The sequence below is a fragment of the Alexandromys fortis genome, unplaced genomic scaffold (assembly GCF_014885135.2).
Source record: "Alexandromys fortis isolate MF-2015 unplaced genomic scaffold, M_Fortis_MF-2015_v1.1 scaffold_45, whole genome shotgun sequence".
NCBI lineage: Eukaryota > Metazoa > Chordata > Mammalia > Rodentia > Cricetidae > Alexandromys > Alexandromys fortis.
In genome coordinates this window covers 6,780,878-6,798,803 of record NW_026067926.1, presented here as the reverse complement: position 1 = coordinate 6,798,803, position 17,926 = coordinate 6,780,878, and the positions used below count along the sequence as shown (strand labels likewise).

The following is a 17,926-nucleotide window of genomic DNA, read 5'->3' as shown; positions in this document are numbered from 1 at the left end:
GTTCTTCTTGGCTTTTGAAGATCCAATCTCAGGGCTTCTTTGTGCTGTCGAAGCAGGCGTGTCGCTGGCTGAGCCATCTCTCCATTTCCTAAAACGATATTAGAAGCAAAACAAACAAAAGAAAAACAGGTTCTTTTCCCTTTAGACAGGCATTTTCCTCAGTTCATCTTTTCAGAAATGTTAAGTGGCTCAGGCATGCTGGCCTAGCACTCGAGAGGTTGAATCAGGAAAATTAAGGGTTGGAGACCAGCCTGGGTTATGTAGCAAGTTTCAAGTCAATCTGGGCTACACATCAAGACTCTGTCCAAAAACCTGAAAATGGCCAACACATTACTGTGTATGTGCACGCTTGCATGTGCATGTGTGTGGTGTATACATGTGCATGTGTGCATATGGAAGAACGGCACTCAGGAAAGCATGCTTCCTGTCTGTCCTCCTCCCCTGCGCCTTCTCCCCTGCGCCCCAGCCATTGATCCGTGTGTTAAGGTTGCTCCTTCAGTAGGGTTTGCATTTGTGTTCTGTGGAGTATCACACTTGTACGGGATTTCCCTTTCTCAGCTTTTCCGAGATAGCACTTGGGGTTAGTTGTCAAAAGTGACTAAGTAGCGTGTCTCGAGTGGGTCAGGAAGCCATTGTGACAGCATCTTAGCAGCAGCAGGGATTCTTCTGGCTGTAAGGAGCAGACAGTTGACAAGCCTGAATGACAGATATCGTCAGTATGTCCTTCAGCAGCAAGGCATTCTGGGCCAGTCATCTTCCATCTGTCTTTCTGTTCTGCAGCCTCCTGCTAGGAGCGAGGTGTCTGCAGCCACTCCTACGCCTGTGTCACAATTAAATTGTTTTTCAAAGCCCTTAGAAGACCCCCCGACCTGTCTCAGCAGCTAGAAATGGAGCACATGGCCAACTCTAAACTCACTTCAAGGAAAAGCTAAGAGAGGCTGCAGAGCTTTGGTTGAGTATTTGTTAGGCGCCACAGGCCCTCCAGGGAGAGAGCACATCCTGGCAGACCTGAGAAGCCGACAGTTACTGTCTCACCACTCTGGAGGCTTGAAGACCAAGGTCAAGGTGCTAGCAGAGCTGGTCTCTGGTGAGGCCGCCCTCCCTCCCTCCTCCATGTGCAGATGGCTGCCTCCTCCCGTGTCCTTCTCTGTGTGCACACATCTCCCTGCGTTCTCTGCCTTCCTTCTGAAGATGCCAGTCCTACACTGATGACCTCACTTAACCTTAGTACTTTCTCAAAGGCCCTGCATGTGTAAATTTGGGGGCGGGGCATGACAAAACAGGATCCAGTATGATTGAGACAAAGTTCAGAATCTGAAAAAGGGAGCTGAAAAAGGCACTGACAATTGTTTTGACTTCAGGGTTAGATTTCAACACAAACCTCGTTTCCACTCCTTAGGAGGGAGCACTGGCCATGTCTGGCTTAGCCCATGTGTACAGGGGTCTGGTTTTCCCAGACCTCCAGCCCTGTGGCAAAGCGTGCAGAAGAAAGGACAGTTATTCAGACACCCGGTCAAGTACTCAGTGTCTAGACCGCTGGCATTAGTCCTTCTGTCTTACGCTTGACCTTGTCTATAACTATACAGAACCATTTCCAAACCACTGCCCTAAAGACTACTTGTATTGATTTTTCTTTCTTTTTTTAAATACTTATTTATTTATTTATTTATTTATTTATTTATTTATTTATTATGCATGCAATATTCTGTCTGTGTGTATGTCTGCAGGCCAGAAGAGGGCACCAGACATCATTATAGATGGTTGTGAGCCACCATGTGGTTGCTGGGAATTGAACTCAGGACCTTTGGAAGAGCAGGCAATGCTCTTAACCACTGAGCCATCTCTCCAGGCCCTTGTATTGATTTTTCAAAGCAAAACAGAAAACCCAGGAGCTCTTTTGAAGACACGTCATTACCTTAAGATAGCTCCAAAGCCCTCTGTAGTGCACAGCAGTATAGCGGTCTCCTTCCGGTGGAAGGACATGCTTGGAACTTAGGAAAGCGCACATGGTAAGGAATGTACCTCCAGCACAGTGGGGTCACTGCTGATCCTGGTGTCTGGCTGTGTGACCTTGGCTAAAATCTGGCCACAGCTCAGTTTCCTGTCTGTGAAATGGGAGAATCACAATGCATTTGGGTAGGAGAGATGAGACCCACGAGAACAAGCTTCTCTGTGATTAGTGGGCACTGAGCCGTGGCCTGGCATTTGTTGATCGCTTTTTGACTGCATTACTGAGCAAGCCACAGGCTCTTTGACAAACGAGTAAGAGTGTCATAGAAACTTAAGAACTTCCCTCCTTGTTCATGCCTGGGAGCTGGAGGTGCATCGTTCTGTAGTGACACTGGGTAGGATGCTGCCACCATGTCTAACTCGGTGTCTCACCAAGGTCTCTCCAGCGGTGGCTGGAGAGACTGGACCTGACCCTGGACTCGCCTGATGCCTGGCCCCAGCTCTTTGTTGTTGTTGTTGTTAGTTAGTTAGTTTTTTGAGACAGAGTTTCTCTGTGTTATAGCCCTGGCTGTCCTGGAACTCACTCTGTAGACCAGGCTGACCTCAGACTCACAGAGATCCATCTGCCTCTGCCTCCCGAGTGCTGGGATTAAAGGTGTGCGCCACCACCGCTTGTTTTACTTTCTTGCCCTTCTCATCCTTGCCAAGCAGAGGGCTGTGGGAATTTGCATTATGTAAATCAGATGCTGTTTAAAGTATGGCATTTTGAAAATCTCTTAGAGACGTTGCTTTGTATCCTCCGAGTTGACACTTTTCCTCTTAAACTTCCTAGGCTTTGCTGACGGAGATGATGGAGAGATGTAAAAAACTAGGCAACAAGTAAGTACTTATAAGACTCATATAGGCACCTGCTTGAATTGCAGTCAGTGGCTGTGTGTGTGTGTGTGTGTGTGTGTGTGTGTGATGTGTATATGTATGTGTGAGTTCATGCACAGAGGCAGGGGGCCGTGTTAGGTGTCTTTCTCCATGGTGCTCCACCTTATTTTTGAGGCAGGGTCTCTCATGAACCTGGAGCTCTCTGATTTGCTGACTGATTGGCCAGCGAGCATAGGTATCTTTCTTTCTCTGCCTGTCCAGCAGTGGGGTCACAGGTGTTCCCCATCACAGCCAGGTCTTTATGTGGTGCTGGAAATTTGAATCCAGGTCCTCGTATCTGTGCAGTATGCACTTTACCAATGGAATTCTCTCCTCGGCCATCACTTGCTTCTATTTAATCTTCTGAGCTTCCACCGTTAACAAGGGTGAGAGCAAGCATAGGGGTTAGTTAGACTGTGTGGAGGTTCAGAACAACACATTAGAATTGCCTGGTCTCAGACCTCAGCTCTGTTCTAACTTAGCTTTGTGATCTTGGCCCACTAACCTAACTACCCTGCCCCTCAGTCTTCCCCCTCTGCAAAATGGGGGTGATAGCAAAATGGGGGTGATACTAATAGCCCTTCCTGTATGGGGCTTGGTAAGTGGTAGGGCCAGGATACACTTGGTTTCCTGCCTCCTGTCTCTGAGGTTTCCTTTACTACTTTCTTGGTGACAAATACATATACATCTGGAGTGGGTTTTGATCTTCCTCAAGTACCTAAAATTCAGGGTCTCTCTCATAAGAAATTCGTCATATAAAAGAAACAACATTTATAGCAAGGACCCATGGTGTTATGAATATTCAGTTTTGTTAGTGCATGAGCCTATGAAGGCTCACGTCTACTCAAGTGGGTTATCTGTAGATGATTTTCCTGTCCATCCATCTAGTTCATTCAACCGCTGTCAGGTCAAATATGCCGTGAGTCCTGTGGCAGCCTCTAGGGAATGCCCCTTACTATGTCTGCTGTTTTGATTGTTTTTTCTTCCTTATAACCTTTCATTAAAAGCTGTCAATCATCCTTCTTGGTAGGCAGTGTACACCCTAGCATTAAATCTGGCTTGCAAGCCAGGTACAGTGACAATTATTCATAATCCCAGAATTTGAGGAGTAGAGATGGGAGGGTTGTATGTTCCATGCCAGCCTAGGCTATGTAAAAAGACAAACAAAAGTAAATAGACAAATCAATAAAGGAAGGACGTGTATCCTGAGGAAGCTGTGAGTGACTGGGCATCTGTGTCTTTCAGCGCTTTGCTCTTGAACTCCGTGATGTCAGCTTTCAGGGCTGAGTTCATTGCCACCAGGTCTATGGACTTCATTGGCATGATCAAAGAGTGCAACGAGTCTGGCTTCCCCAAGGTAGGCTCTTGAGTCACTGTATTTTGGGAGAAGAGACAATGGTGTCTGCCTGATTGCTCTGGAGTCAGGTGTGGGGGCAGTGCAGGCTAGAGGAGACAGCTGAAGGCTCTGTTTCCAAAGGGTGTGACAGGAGATGGTTGAGATTGGGATCCCTGATGCCACGGAACTGCTCTGCATAGGGCCTTGAATGCTGAATCCGTGAATGGACTCGCCGTGGTCACACTTCTTTAAAATATATTTGCTGTTGGGCTGTGGAGGTGCTCAGTCAGTAAAGTACTTGTATAAGCATGAGGGCCTGAATTTGATGCCTGTATACAAAGCCAGGAATGGTAGCATGTGCTTGTAGTCCCAGTGCTGGGGGGTGGAGACAGGCAGAGCCTGGGGCTCTCTGACCAGTCAGTCCACCTAAGTGGTGATTCCCAGGTCCCAGTAAGAGCCTGTCTCAAAAGCCAAGGTGGACGGCTCCTGAGGAGCAACATTCATGTTTCTTTCTGGCCTCTTCGTGCACACACACCCACAGTCACATACACATACACACACACACACATACACACACACACACACACACACACATTCTCTCTCTATCCCCCCAATTAGTAAAAACAACCTCCAGTAATACGTGTGATCTGCAAATTTGACCACCCATGGCCAGCTCACTTTTGGATGTGTACTGGGAACTGAGCTCCGGCTCTCGCACGGGCTAAGCGCATACTCTACCTGAGATGCTTGGCAGTGGGCGTCAGCTCTGTGAGTTCTCAGAGCTGTTTGGGTGGATATCTGAAACTTCAGAAAAAGTCTTAGGAGGATTCCCCTGGAGACAGATGAAACGCTGGAGCCTTTTCTTTCTCTTTCAAGCCTCGGGTTATTTTGACTTCAAATCTCTAGGAACATAACCGTTTTCTACTTTCTCAGCATCTCCTTTTCCATTCTTTGGGGCTGAACTTGGCCTTGGCTGATCCTCCTGAGAATGATCGACTTCAGATTCTCAATGAAGCTTGGAAAGTCATCACTAAGTTGAAGAATCCTCAGGTGAGTGCCCGTTTAGACCTAAGATCCACTAATTTTTGTAGAAGCATTACAATCTATGCTTAAGTTTTTTATAAATGTGTTCGGGTGTTTTTCCTGCATGTATGTCTACTATCTGTGAGCAGTGACCATGGTCCCCTGGAACTATAGTTATGGGTGCTGAGAATCAAACCTGGGTTCTCTGCAAGAGCAACAAGTGTTCTTAACTGCCAAGCCACCTCTCCAGCTCCATACATTTTGCTTTTACAGATGTTTGTGAGCCACCATGTGGTTGCTGGGATTTGAACTCAGGACCTTTGGAAGAACAGTCACTGATCTTAATCTCTGAGCCATCTCTCCAGCCCACATTTTGCTTTTAAAGAAATAAACTTTAACCATGTATGGTGACTCCCATCTGTAATTGCAACACTCAGGAGACTGAGGCAGGGAGATGAAGCATTTAAGACCAGCCTGGGCAACATAAGGGAGACCCTGTCTCAAAAACCAAAAGCCAAATAATAGCAACAACAAAGCATCATGATAATAAATGACATTTTCACTAATCAAACATATTAAAAAGATTCTTATATCATTTATTATGATATCCTATAGAGGGAACAAATGACATTAAAGATGTTTCTTAATTTTTCTGTCCCAAATATATCTCGTTTCTAAAGCCCCAAGATGTACTAAACACATACAGTTACTGGCATTAAAAACTTTAGGTGTCACAGGTGGTGGTGAGTGCTTTTAATCCCAGCACTCGGGAGGCAGAGACAGGCCAACCTCTGTGAGTTTAAGGCCAGCCTGGTCTCCTAGAGCTAATTTTCAGGACAGGCCCCAAAGCTACAGAGAAATCCTGTCTCGAAACAAACAAAACCTTTAGGTGCCTTTTAGCCATGCAAAGAGCATCTAGAGTTCAGCTGTCAAGTGTATATTTTTAAATGGCAATCTACTAGGATATTCCTAAAGTACTGAAGATTAATGGTTGAACACCAGGGCTGCCAAAAGTCTTACATGACAGACTGGCCAGTGTCATTTACTGTCATGCATGTGATGATGGCCGTGGCCATCAGGGATGTGTGTTTGTACTTGTAAGCGCTCTTTTGCCTGGGAATGTGGGCTTCCCACCTTGGTTCTGTGCAGTTCTATGCTAGCTGCCTGTGGGCTTTCCTCCTCTTGTGCTGTTTGTTTATTTTGATTCCTGGCTGACCTGGTACTCTATGTAGATCAGGCTGGAACTCACAGAGATCCTCTGCCTCCTGGGTGCTAGGATTAAAAATGTGCACCATGGCATCAGGCTTTTTTACCTGGGTTGATAGTCTTGATGGCAAGTGCTCTTACTTGCTCAGCCACCCTCCTGATCTCTTTAGGGCTTTTCAGACTTTTTTATAGGATAGATTTACAGCCCTTCTATAGATCAAATCTTTATTTTTCAAGCAGCTTGCAAAGCTTGAATGCTCACTCAGATTCCCAACCCCTTGGGGTTTTCTGCTGAGATTGGCAAGCGCTCCTCTCATCATGGGCCCTTTGCTCCTTAAGCATGGCAGACTCCATAGATTTGCATCTTTGGCCTAAGGAGCAATGCTGGGGTCAGAGTCTATAGTGAGCAGCAGGCTACTTGTCTCCTTTTATGACTTGCTTTTCATGGTAATATGTGTCAGTCAGTAAGCGCCGTGTTTCTCTGTCCCAGCATCTGGCAGAAGCAACTTCAGGGAGGTTTATTTTGGCTCACAGTTGAGAGGATAGTAGAGTGGGGACTTGTTTTGTATCCTCTTATAGTTGGTGGATTCAGGAAGCAGAGTCCTGGCTGGAGGCTGGGCTACAGCCCTCAAAGGACCACCTCCTCCAACTCTGCCTCCCATCTCAGATGTCCCACAGCCTCCCAGAACAACCTCAGCAGTGGGAGCCCATGAAGGACAATCATAGTCTTGTCTTGTCTTGTCTTGTCTTGTCTTGTCTTGTCTTGTCTTGTCTTTTCTTTTCTTTTCTTTTCTTCCCCCCTCTCTCTCTCTTCCTCTCTCTCTCTCTCTCTCTCCCCCTTCCTTTTCTTTCTTTTTTTTTTTCTTTCTGTTTTTGGTTTTTCGAGACAGGATTTCTCTGTAGCTTTGGAACCTGTCTGTCCTGGAACTAGCTTTTGTAGACTAGGCTGGCTTTGAACTCACAGAATCTGCCTGCCTCTGCCTCCCAAGTGCTAGGATTAAGGTGTGTGCCACTACTGCTCAACTAAGGGACATTCATATTCAAACCGTAAGAGTAAGCCAGGCATTTCTGTATTTCTCTTTTGTTGGAGCCCTTGAGTATTTGTCTGTGAACTTGTGGCAAATGTTAAGCAGTGTTGTGCTCACTCTGAAGCTATGTTTACCTTTTCTTTGTAGGACTACATTAATTGTGCTGAAGTATGGGTAGAGTATACCTGCAGGCATTTCACGGTATGTATGACTCTGGGGTTGTTTTCCTAAGGGTTTTGTGGTTTAATGCTTACCATGGCAACAGAGTCTGGCTATTTAGGAATGTTGCAGTGGTACTTGACAACACTGTGTTGTCCCGTCAGGTCTCAAAATCCTGGGCTCAAGTCTATTGGCATATGCCACTAAGCCCAGATCTTAAATGTCAAGGCGTGAGAAGTGTTAGCATGTGTTGTCAGCAAGTGTGCCACACATTGGCACATCAGTCTGGGCAGTGCTGCGTCAGATAAAACCAAACAGTAGCCCCTCAGGAACTAAAATGCTAAAATGTTCTGTAAATTGCCGTAAGTGTCTAGCAGGCAGTGTTTTCTTTTTTCCATTTTATTTAATGTTATTGCTGTTGTTTAGCATTTCAAACATTCAGAGCCTGTGTGTGCTTCCCAACCACAAGCAAACACAGACATTTCTTCCCCCGGGTGCAGACAAAATCATAATTTGGGGAATACTGAGCTAATCAAAGCATAAAGACTTTAGATGCAGGTAGAAGTGGTCTCTTCTGAGCTCCTTACCAGAGTAAACTTGTTTTAGAAACGCAATTTTTAAAACATTTTGACATGTGTATGTGTGTACTCTGTGTGCATATGTGTATCTTTCTGTTACTACATCATCATCATCTAGAGCAATCTTCCTTTTTTAGGGTTTATTTTTAGTGTGTGTGTGGGGGGTGGGGGGAATGCATGCATGCATGTTTGTATGTGCCTGTGGAGCCAGAGACATTAGACTCGGGTCCCTTCAGCTATAGTAACAGTTTGTGAGCTACCTGATGTGGGTAATGGACTTCAGACTCTGGTCCTCATGATAGAATAACAAGTGTTCTTAAGTGCTAAGCCATCTCTCCAGACAGCCATCTTATTTATTATTATTGTTGGTGTGTGGGAGGGCTCTGTGCACATGTTTCCATTCAGAGGCAGAGGAGGAAGCCTCTTACTGGTTGTAGCCAACAATCCTCCGGTTGCTACTCACTCTACCCCAGCTCTCCCCAGTCCTAGAGTTACAGGTACGCATAGCTACTCCTGGCTTTTATGTGGGTGCTAGGGATCCGAACTCAGGTCCTCATGTTTGAGCATCCAGCCTGTTACAAGTTAGTGCAGGGTTATGGTTTGGACTTGTGTCCACCCTGCATCCTTGATTCATGTGCTTAAACCTGTTCCCTGAGTTCAGTGTTAAGAAGTGGAGCCATAGACTTCACACTGCTGCCTACACTTCACACTGCTGGCTGGCATTGTGAGTGTAGGTCACACCAGCTCTTGTTAACTGTCTCCAGGATGCCAGGGTAGTTCAGGAAGATGTATCATGTCATGACAGTGGAGTCCTGGTGGGTGGGATTAGTGCCCTTAAAACAACCCCAGAGGAGTCTGTTAGCCCCTTCCATCATTAGAGGGCCTGTGAGGAGCAGACTCTCTCCAGACACTGAATCTGCTGGTGCCCTGATCTGAGACTTCCTGACCCCCAGGCCATGAGTAGGAAACTTCTGCTGTCTTTACACTTCCTGGCTTAAGGTGTCCTTTTACAGCAGACAGTGCATGAGGAAGTGCAGCTGGGTTCCTATCAATCATGCTTTCTGAAATTCAAGTCTCAGAATTTTGCTCTCATGTAATACTATCCTGTAACTAATTACTGTTAGTTAGGGTTTGTATTGCTGTGAAGACACACCATGACTGTGGTAACTCTTAGAAAGGAAAACATTTAATTGTATGGCTTACAGTTCAGAGGTTTAGTCCGTTATCATCATGGTGGACATGGCAGCGTGCAGGCAGACAGGGTACTGAGAGGAAGCTGAGAGTCCTATATCTTGCACAGGCAACAGGAAGTGAACTGACACACTGGGTGTGGCTTGAGCATATATGAGACTTCAAAGCTCGCCTCCACAGTGGCATACTTCCTCTAAGGCCACACCTACTCCAACAAAGCCACACCTCCTAATAGTGCCGCTCCCTATGATCTTATGGGGGCCGGTTATGTACAAACTACCACAAGTCCCATCTCTCTGGGCTGAATGTGAAACTATTCTTCACTTGTTGGCTATGTAACAGGAGGCTGGCTTTGGGCTACAGATGACTGACCCCTGGCATAGATGACTGATGTGAGCAGTTAGGGCAGATGGCCTGTAAAGGGTAAGTCTCTACCCTTCCCACAATGCTTCACTGCTCACTTTCCAGGTGCTGAGACAGGAACCTGGGCCGGGTAGGCAGAAAGTAGCCTAAAGCACATTATCTTTCTAGAACAATATTCAGTGCTGACTAGACTGAGGATATGGACATGATTTCTTTCCTTGTATTTGTTTTTTCAGAGTATTTGAAACTATTTCATGGAAGGTGTGTGGCCTTTTGCTTGTTTGTTTGGTTTTTGGTACAAGAATGAAGCCAGGGCCTCACACCTGCTGGGCAAGTGCTCACTAAACTGTCCTCCCAGGCCTGTGTCAGTGTTTCTCCCCAGGAAGAAAGCCAGTGGTCCCAGTCTAACAATAGAATTGGTTTATGTTCCCTGTATAGAAACGAGAAGTGAACACCGTTTTGGCTGATGTCATCAAGCATATGACTCCCGATCGAGCATTTGAGGACTCCTACCCCCAGGTAATAGGGGCGTGCTTCCCACTGTGGGGATCTTGTTCTGGTGAGTGACATACTCATGTTGTACTATCAGAGGGTACACCCGGGAATCCTGTCTTTAATCTTGGCTCTGCCACATCCTAGCTTTGGGCCTCACTTTTGTAGTATACTACACAGACTTACACACATACACACTACACCGTATACACTACCCAGACCTACACACACACACACACACGACACACATACACTATACAGACCTACACATACATTCACCATTTATGCACACACACTACACAGAACCACACATATGCACATGACACGCATATGCTGCACAGACCTGCACACATATGCCAAAGAAGGAAAAGAGAAAAGATGAGTGTTTTGGTCCCAGACTGGATCCACACAGGAGAGAACAAGGGGGCAAGGGTGATGCCAGAAGGGACCTGGTGAGACCTTGTGAGCTCGAAAGTGCGTGACAGAATCTTTTCAAGTTAGTGTGAAATTGGCTGAATTTGATAGCAGCAAAGTGGGGTGCCAGTGAGGAATGTTGTTTTTAGGAAATACAAAATGCAGTATTAAAAGCACGAGGGATATTGTTCTCGTGGTCTAAGGGAAAAGAAAGCTTGTCTTTCATAGAGAAAATTTCAGGTGTTGTTAGTGTTGGTTACTGCAATAAAGCATCTGTGGTAATCAATTTATACAGTCCTTGTTCTTTTTGTTTTGTTTGGCTCACAGTTTTGAAGGTTGCAAGCCTCATTCGTTGATCCTGTTGGGTACATTGCTAGCCATCTGGAGAAATATCTCCAATAGCCATATTTTCAATTTTGAACAAGCAAATTTATTAATTTTAAGCCAAAGTAAAAGGATAAATACTGAGAGATAGGTAAACATCTAGCAAAACATTATCAAATTGGGCACGCAGAACATCCAGTGGAAATCTATTGGTGGGGAAAGCTGGCTCCTTTAAGGCAGCTAGCTGGAGTTCCCCATGTGAGAAAGTTCCAGACAATTCCCTCAGGTGAGGCTTCCACGTAGCAATTGACAGAGAACATCATCCAGTCAAGTGCTCCCAGCATCCAGCAGAAAACCACTGGGGAAGTTGAAGCTGACATTCCTGGGTCAGCTTTCTGTCCAGGGGTAAGCCACCATGAATGGACTTTGCTTTACGTTGTGTGATAAACAGTAATAACCTGTTCTCGGGGACACAGTTTTTAGCCTGTTTTACTGTTCTCTTCTTTCCCTCTCATGGAGTTAGGGGGCAGCCATCCCTAAAGAAGGGGCTTTGGAGGACACTTTGAGACAGGCATGCTTAAGTCTGAAATGTTTCCAGAGTCAACTTCTCAGTGAGCTCAAAAGGCACGTGATAATATACCAAGATAATATACTAGTAATACATACTAGCCAGGGAGCAAGAAAGAGACCAGGAATGGTTGTGTCCCATAATCCCCCAGGTAGGCACACCCCAGTCACCTAAGGACTTCCCACTAGGGCCCCCACCTTTCTAACATTCCACTCTCTCCCAGTTGTACCATCTGGAAAACCAAGATTTCCCAGCACCACATAGAACAGGCAGAGTGGCACACGCCTGTACTCTCAGCACTGGGGAGGTAGAGGCAAAAGGACTAGAAATTCCGAGTTACTCTTGGCAACATACTACCTTTTATTTTGAAATGTCAGTCAGAGCATTGCAGAACAGGCTCTTTCCTGAGCACGTGAGCAGTCCTACCTAATCCTCATGACTAACAGAGCGTTGGATCTTTAGAAGTTTGCATGTCAGATTCTCTTTTTGTCTCAGCTGGCTCGAGTGTAGTTTCTTTCACTTGTGACTTTAAGAGTTTTGAACATAGAGGCTTGCTTTGGGTGTCCCGACAGTAATCCAGGTCCCCCTAGAGTTCAGAAATATCTATCTCAAAACAATAGACATAATCGATACTGCCCTGCAGAAGAAGCTGAGGCCAGGGCATAGTCCCCAGAACTCTAAAGGAAGAGGTAGAGTAAGAAGAGCCCTGACTGAGGCAGGATCTAACCTGATCTGTTTTTCCTTCCTTGAGCAATGCAGGCTAACTCTGTAGTGGTTGTGGTGGGGAGCTATGAAGGAGGGCTGCCTCTTTAAAACGTACAGGTTTTATTAAACAAGATGTGTTCTCTCGTTCTGCTTTACAGCTTCAGTCAATAATTAAGAAAGTCATAGCCCACTTCCACGATTTCTCCGTGCTCTTCTCAGTGGTAAGTAGCGTTTCTCAGTGACCTGTGGAGACGGTGTCCTCCGTTGCTGTCATGGTTTCATGGCACCCAGGCCAGGAAAGCACTTAGTTCCTGTCACCTGTCACCTTAACAAGAATTGTTTGATACGGCTTAAACACCATTTAGAAATACAGTACTTGCAGACTGAGTGAAGACTGTTGTTTCTGTCTGATTTCTTCCTCATCGGAGGGGTGCGCACCCCACCTGGTGCTGACTGAGAACCCCTTGTCCAGATGCTTCATACATGGTGTTTTGTTCTTGGATTTAGGGTTATTCACACATATATAGAATAAGATTCCTTAAACAGAATTTGCTTACGTTTTATGTGTATCTTTGTACAAAGACGGAGTTTCATGTAATATCTTAATAATTCTGTACAAGGGACTGAAGATGCAGCCCAGGGATACCGCTTTTGCCTGACATGTTCCATGTCCACACTGTCAAACAACACAACAAGCACGAGCAGAATATCATGGTATAAAATGTTCAACTTGGGGCATCGTATTGACACTAAAAAGTACAGATTTAGGAACATCTTAGGTTTCAGATTTTAGATTAAGGATGTTCAGTCTGTAATCATTAAAAAAAAAAAGAATTCCAAGCCAGGCCCTTCAGGGGATCCCCACCTGCTTATTTGAACTTCCCCCCTCCCCACCGAATGACCCACAAATTATTTCCAGTTATTTGTGTCAAGTGCTTTCTTTATCCTTAGGAAAAGTTTCTACCATTTCTGGACATGTTCCAAAAAGAGAGTGTGCGGGTGGAGGTTTGCAAGTGCATCATGGAAGCCTTTATCAAGTGAGTACAAGATGGCGTGACCGGCAGCCGTGACTCCTAGCAGTTTGAGAAGTGTGTCTGTGGTGATGCACATAACATAACATAAATCTTTAAAATTTTATATATTTGTGTGTGCTTGTGTGTGTGCCTGAGTGTATGTTATATGTACCATGAGTATGCTGGAGCCCATGGGGGTCAGCAGAGGGGCATCAGCTCCTCTGGAACTGGGAATTGAACATGTCAGTGCTTTTAGCTGCTGAGACATCTTTCTGGCACCACGATAATTTTTAAAATATAAGACATTATGATAAAAGCTAGTAATTAATGCTTAAGAAAGCCAAATGGGGGGCTGGAGAGATGGCTCAGTGGTTAAGAGCATTGCCTGCTCTTCCAAAGGTCCTGAGTTCAATTCCCGGCAACCACGTGGTGGCTCACAACCATCTGTAACGAGGTCTGGTGCCCTCTTCTGGCCTGCAGACATACACACAGACAGAATATTGTATGCATAATAAATAAATAAATATTTAAAAAAAAAAAAAAAGAAAGCCAAATGGGGGTCTGGAGAGACTGTCTTAGTGGATGAAGCCGCCAAGCTTGATGATCTGAGTTCAGTCTCCAGAGCCCACGTGATGGAAGGACCAACTCCACGCGCACGCCATGGAGCATACCCTGCCCCTCCCCCCAAATAAGTAAATGTTAATAAAAGACCAAATTCAAAGCAAACTGCCAGATGTTGACAGGATACTGGCCAGCAGGTCCATGCCTTCAACATGGTTTTGGAAGGAGTCTTTCTTTGCACTAAGATTGGTGTTTGTTTTTTACATCAGCGAGGGTCCTACTTGCTGTGTAGCTCAGGGTAGCCTTGAACTTGCGATAACATTCTGTCTCAACCTCTTGAGTACTGGAATTGTAGCCGGGGGCCATCAGATTCGTTTTGCAAGGAGCTTGCAGAGCAGCACTTACAGAGTGAAAGCAGGCGTGTGCACGAGGGGCTGGTGCCAAGAAAACTGTCTGGGTTTACAGCAGACGGCTTCATGGCTCGTTTTAGTCCCTGTCATTTTCTTAAGTCCAGATTCTTAAACTGCCTACCAGTGGTGCTCCCTGTAATGATGTACTCACAAGCACGAATTTTTCTATAGGTACTAGGGATGTGAACTCCAGTCTTCATGCTTATGCAGAAAGCACCCTTACCTGCCGAGCCATCTTCCCAGCACTTTAATTTTAGTCTTTTTGTTTCTTTGTTTTTTTTTTTTTTTTAGATTCTAAGATACTAAGTGTTCGAGATAGAATATTATCTCTATTCAGAGATACACAAAATGCCCGTCAAATAGTGGAGAACGTCACACGCGACTACCCTTAGACATCCTTGTTGAGAGCCTGTCATATATGCATACACATGTGGGCATGTGACTACAGTGTCAGCTATTCAGGAGGCTGAGGCTAGAATTTGAAACCAGCCTGGGCAGTACAATCAGATTCTGTCCCAAAAAACTCAAAAAAAAAAAAAAAAAAAAAAAAGAAAAAGAAAGAAAACCAAGAATAAAAACCCCTCTACCTCTTAAGTGGTGAGACCAAAAGAAAAGATATAATAAATAGTAATGTGGTGAGATAAAGGAAAGAGAAGTAAGGGTGTGTGTGGTATCGGAAGGTGGAGGAAGGTGAGAGGTAGTGACGATCTGTGGATAAAGATGAAAACCCAGTTTGAAGTTACATGTAACGTACGGCATGTATCTAGTTTGGTTTGTCGGTGATTTCATGTTGGTTCTCTTAGGCTATATTTTAAAATGAAAATTGCTCTAAATACTAAGTACATGAATATGGTTGGGTTTAGAAAATTGAGTATCAAACAATACACAGAATATTTCAGAGTAATATCAAATTCTGTGTATTATTCTCTTTTTTAAAAGGTTTTTAATTGAGTTCATTTCTCTGTGTGTATGTGTGCGCGTGGGTGTGTGTGTGTTCGTGCATGTGCATGTATGTGTGTACGTGTGTGTGTTCGTGCATGTGTGTGTGTGTGTGTATGTGTTGCAGTGCTGGTGTGGAGGTCAGAGGAAACAAATAAGTTTTCTCCTTCTACCATGTGGGCTGTCAGGCTTAGTGGCGAGCACCCTTACCCACTGAGCCACCTTACTGGGTCTCCTCTTATCTTTCTAGAAGATTAATTCCTGACTGGTGAGCTTGCTCATGGGGTAAGGCACTCTGTGCAAGCCTGATAACCTGAGTTCAAACCCTGGAACCCATGTAAAGTGGACAGAGAACTGACTCAAGAGTTGACCTCTGACCTCCACATACACCTTATGGCGTGCCTGCATCCACCCACACAAGTAGATACGATGATGATAAATGCATTTTTCCTTTCTAAAGATTAATATTGACTGCTTTATCTTTAGTATATTTGGAGCAGACATACCTACCTTACATGAGGATTTGTTTTGGGTGTTGGTCCTGTCATGTTTTGTTTGACACTTTATTTCCATGCAGGTTGTAGGCAGCGGCGGGTGTTAAATGTAGTAAAAAGACAGGCTTTCCCCCTGCCAGGCACAGGCAGCGGCTTACGGTGATTTCGCAACTAGGAGCAGTCAAATGTGTAAGAGAGTACCTTGTGACTTACAGAAGAGCTGAGAGGAAAACCAGAGCAGTGCATCTCAGTGCTCACTGCCTGTGTGCCATACCAAACAGAGCATTTGGGGTTCTCATACAGCTGCCGAAAGCCAAACCCACTCTTTCATGTCTCTTCATGTCTCCTAGGCACCATCAGGAGCCAACCAAGGATCCTGTCATCCTGAATGCCCTATTGCACATTTGCAAGACCATGCATGATTCTGTGAAGTAAGACACCTTTAAAGCTGAAATGCAGTGTGACTGGGGTGCATTAGGGAGTGATGTCTGTAAGCTGCTGCTGCAAGCGGCTTGATCTGGTCTAGATTCCCAAAACCTGGGTCTGGAGAGAGAACAAAGTGAATAAGAGTGTTTATTGCTCTTGCGGACGGCTTGGGTTTGATTCCCAGGACCCATACATGTTGGTTGGCTCACAACTGCCTATGATTCTGTTTCTAGGGCATCTGACATCCTCTTACCTCTGCAGGCTCCTGCGCGCACATGATGCATATGAATTTATGCAGACTCACATACATGCACATTTAAAAAGAACAAACGAGTGAAATGAAAAGATACCTGCTTAAGAGGCTGCAGAGATGGTTCAGCTGATAATGTGCCTCTTGTGCAAACAAGAGGACCTGAGTTTGAATCCCTGGCACCCATGTAAAAGCCAGATGCTGCTGGGCACATCTGTAACCTCAATGGTGGGAACACAGAGATAGGCTGAGCCCCAGCCAGTCCATCTATCAGAATTGATAAGCTCCAGATTCAGTGAGACACTGACTCAAAATAGGTGACGAGCAATTAACAAAGACACTTGATATCAATCTCTAGATTTCACATGCATGTGCACACACACACACACTCCATACTCCTATTGAAAAGAACACTCCAGTCTTACAGAGCAAGGACCACAAGCTAGCCATCAAAAGAAAAGTAAGATAGCAAATGTTTGTACAGAAGGATTTCTGCTGGGAAGAAAGGGCTGTTTTTGTGCGTGTGAACTCAAAGGCCTTCTCCTAGAGCTGTCTGAGAGCAGTGATGGTGTAATGACAGCTCACTCAGCCCCCAGAACACCCCCTTAGTTCATCTCCTCCTTATCGTGTTATTTGATGTGCAAAAGACGTAGCTTCCATTTCCTGCAGTGGCCTTGTGTGCCCAGAATGTGGAAAGCATAGGTTTAGCCTCAGGCCTTAACCTTTCACTCAGGGGCTGCTTCCACCTCACAAGTTGCTTGTGGCTATTTTAATCTCCAAGGAATTTTTGTGCAGCAACTTGGTTCACTGAAAAGTATCTTAAGAACTGAGAACGTTGCTTTGGCATCTCATCATCCACGGGACACGTTTCTTCTTTTTTCTTCTTGTTAATTTTAGAGCCTTTATAACTGTGCCTCAGATTCCTGAGTAGTTAGGAAAATCCAAATGTTATCAGTATTACTACACTTCTGTCAGGTGAAGTGGCACACACCAGTAATTGGGAGACAAAGGCAGGAGGATCACAAGTTCAAGACCAGACTGCATAGTGGGGGTCTTAACAACAACAGTAGTTACACATTTTCATAATAAAAACACTCAATAGACTGTAATTGAGCAAAAATAGAAACAAAGGAATACAGATATTTATATCTTACAAGGTAGCGTTTGGCTCAGGAGACATCACCGAAGGATCCAGTGTTCTCCTGGCGCTGCCTGTCCTCCCTGAGCTGTGCCGCTTTTGTGTTCCTGCTGGAAGGTGGCTTATGTCCACACAGGCCATGTCCACAGCCCAGCTTTCTCTGAGGGAAAGCACTGGGGACAGTCACACTTCGCCTGCCTTCACAGTGTCACACCTAGCTGTGAAGGAGAGTAGGAACCGCCTCAAAGAACTGAGGGGCACTAAGCGAGGTGCCATACACCTCTAATCCCTGACTCTAGGCTCAGGTAGGCGGCCAACCTGGGCCAGATAGTGAGACCCTGTCTCAAATACTAGAAATGAAAAGAACTGAGGGCACATTGTATATCAAAGAACAGTGCAATATTTGCCAGAATTTATTTTCCCTTATGATAAACCAAACAAAA

The 17,926-nt window shown here is 45.2% G+C and overlaps 1 protein-coding gene across 1 annotated transcript in view; it reads left to right on the top strand.

Moving 5' to 3' along the window:
• Vps35l (VPS35 endosomal protein sorting factor like) overlaps positions 1 to 17,926 on the top strand; it is a 105,749-nt gene that overhangs the window by 42,820 nt on the left and 45,003 nt on the right. The window contains exons 15-22 of the mRNA XM_050143380.1: positions 2,783 to 2,829; positions 4,111 to 4,222; positions 5,135 to 5,251; positions 7,606 to 7,659; positions 10,188 to 10,268; positions 12,411 to 12,473; positions 13,204 to 13,289; positions 16,020 to 16,100. Coding sequence (XP_049999337.1) covers positions 2,783 to 2,829; positions 4,111 to 4,222; positions 5,135 to 5,251; positions 7,606 to 7,659; positions 10,188 to 10,268; positions 12,411 to 12,473; positions 13,204 to 13,289; positions 16,020 to 16,100 — 641 coding nt within the window. The remainder of the gene's footprint in view (positions 1 to 2,782; positions 2,830 to 4,110; positions 4,223 to 5,134; positions 5,252 to 7,605; positions 7,660 to 10,187; positions 10,269 to 12,410; positions 12,474 to 13,203; positions 13,290 to 16,019; positions 16,101 to 17,926) is intronic.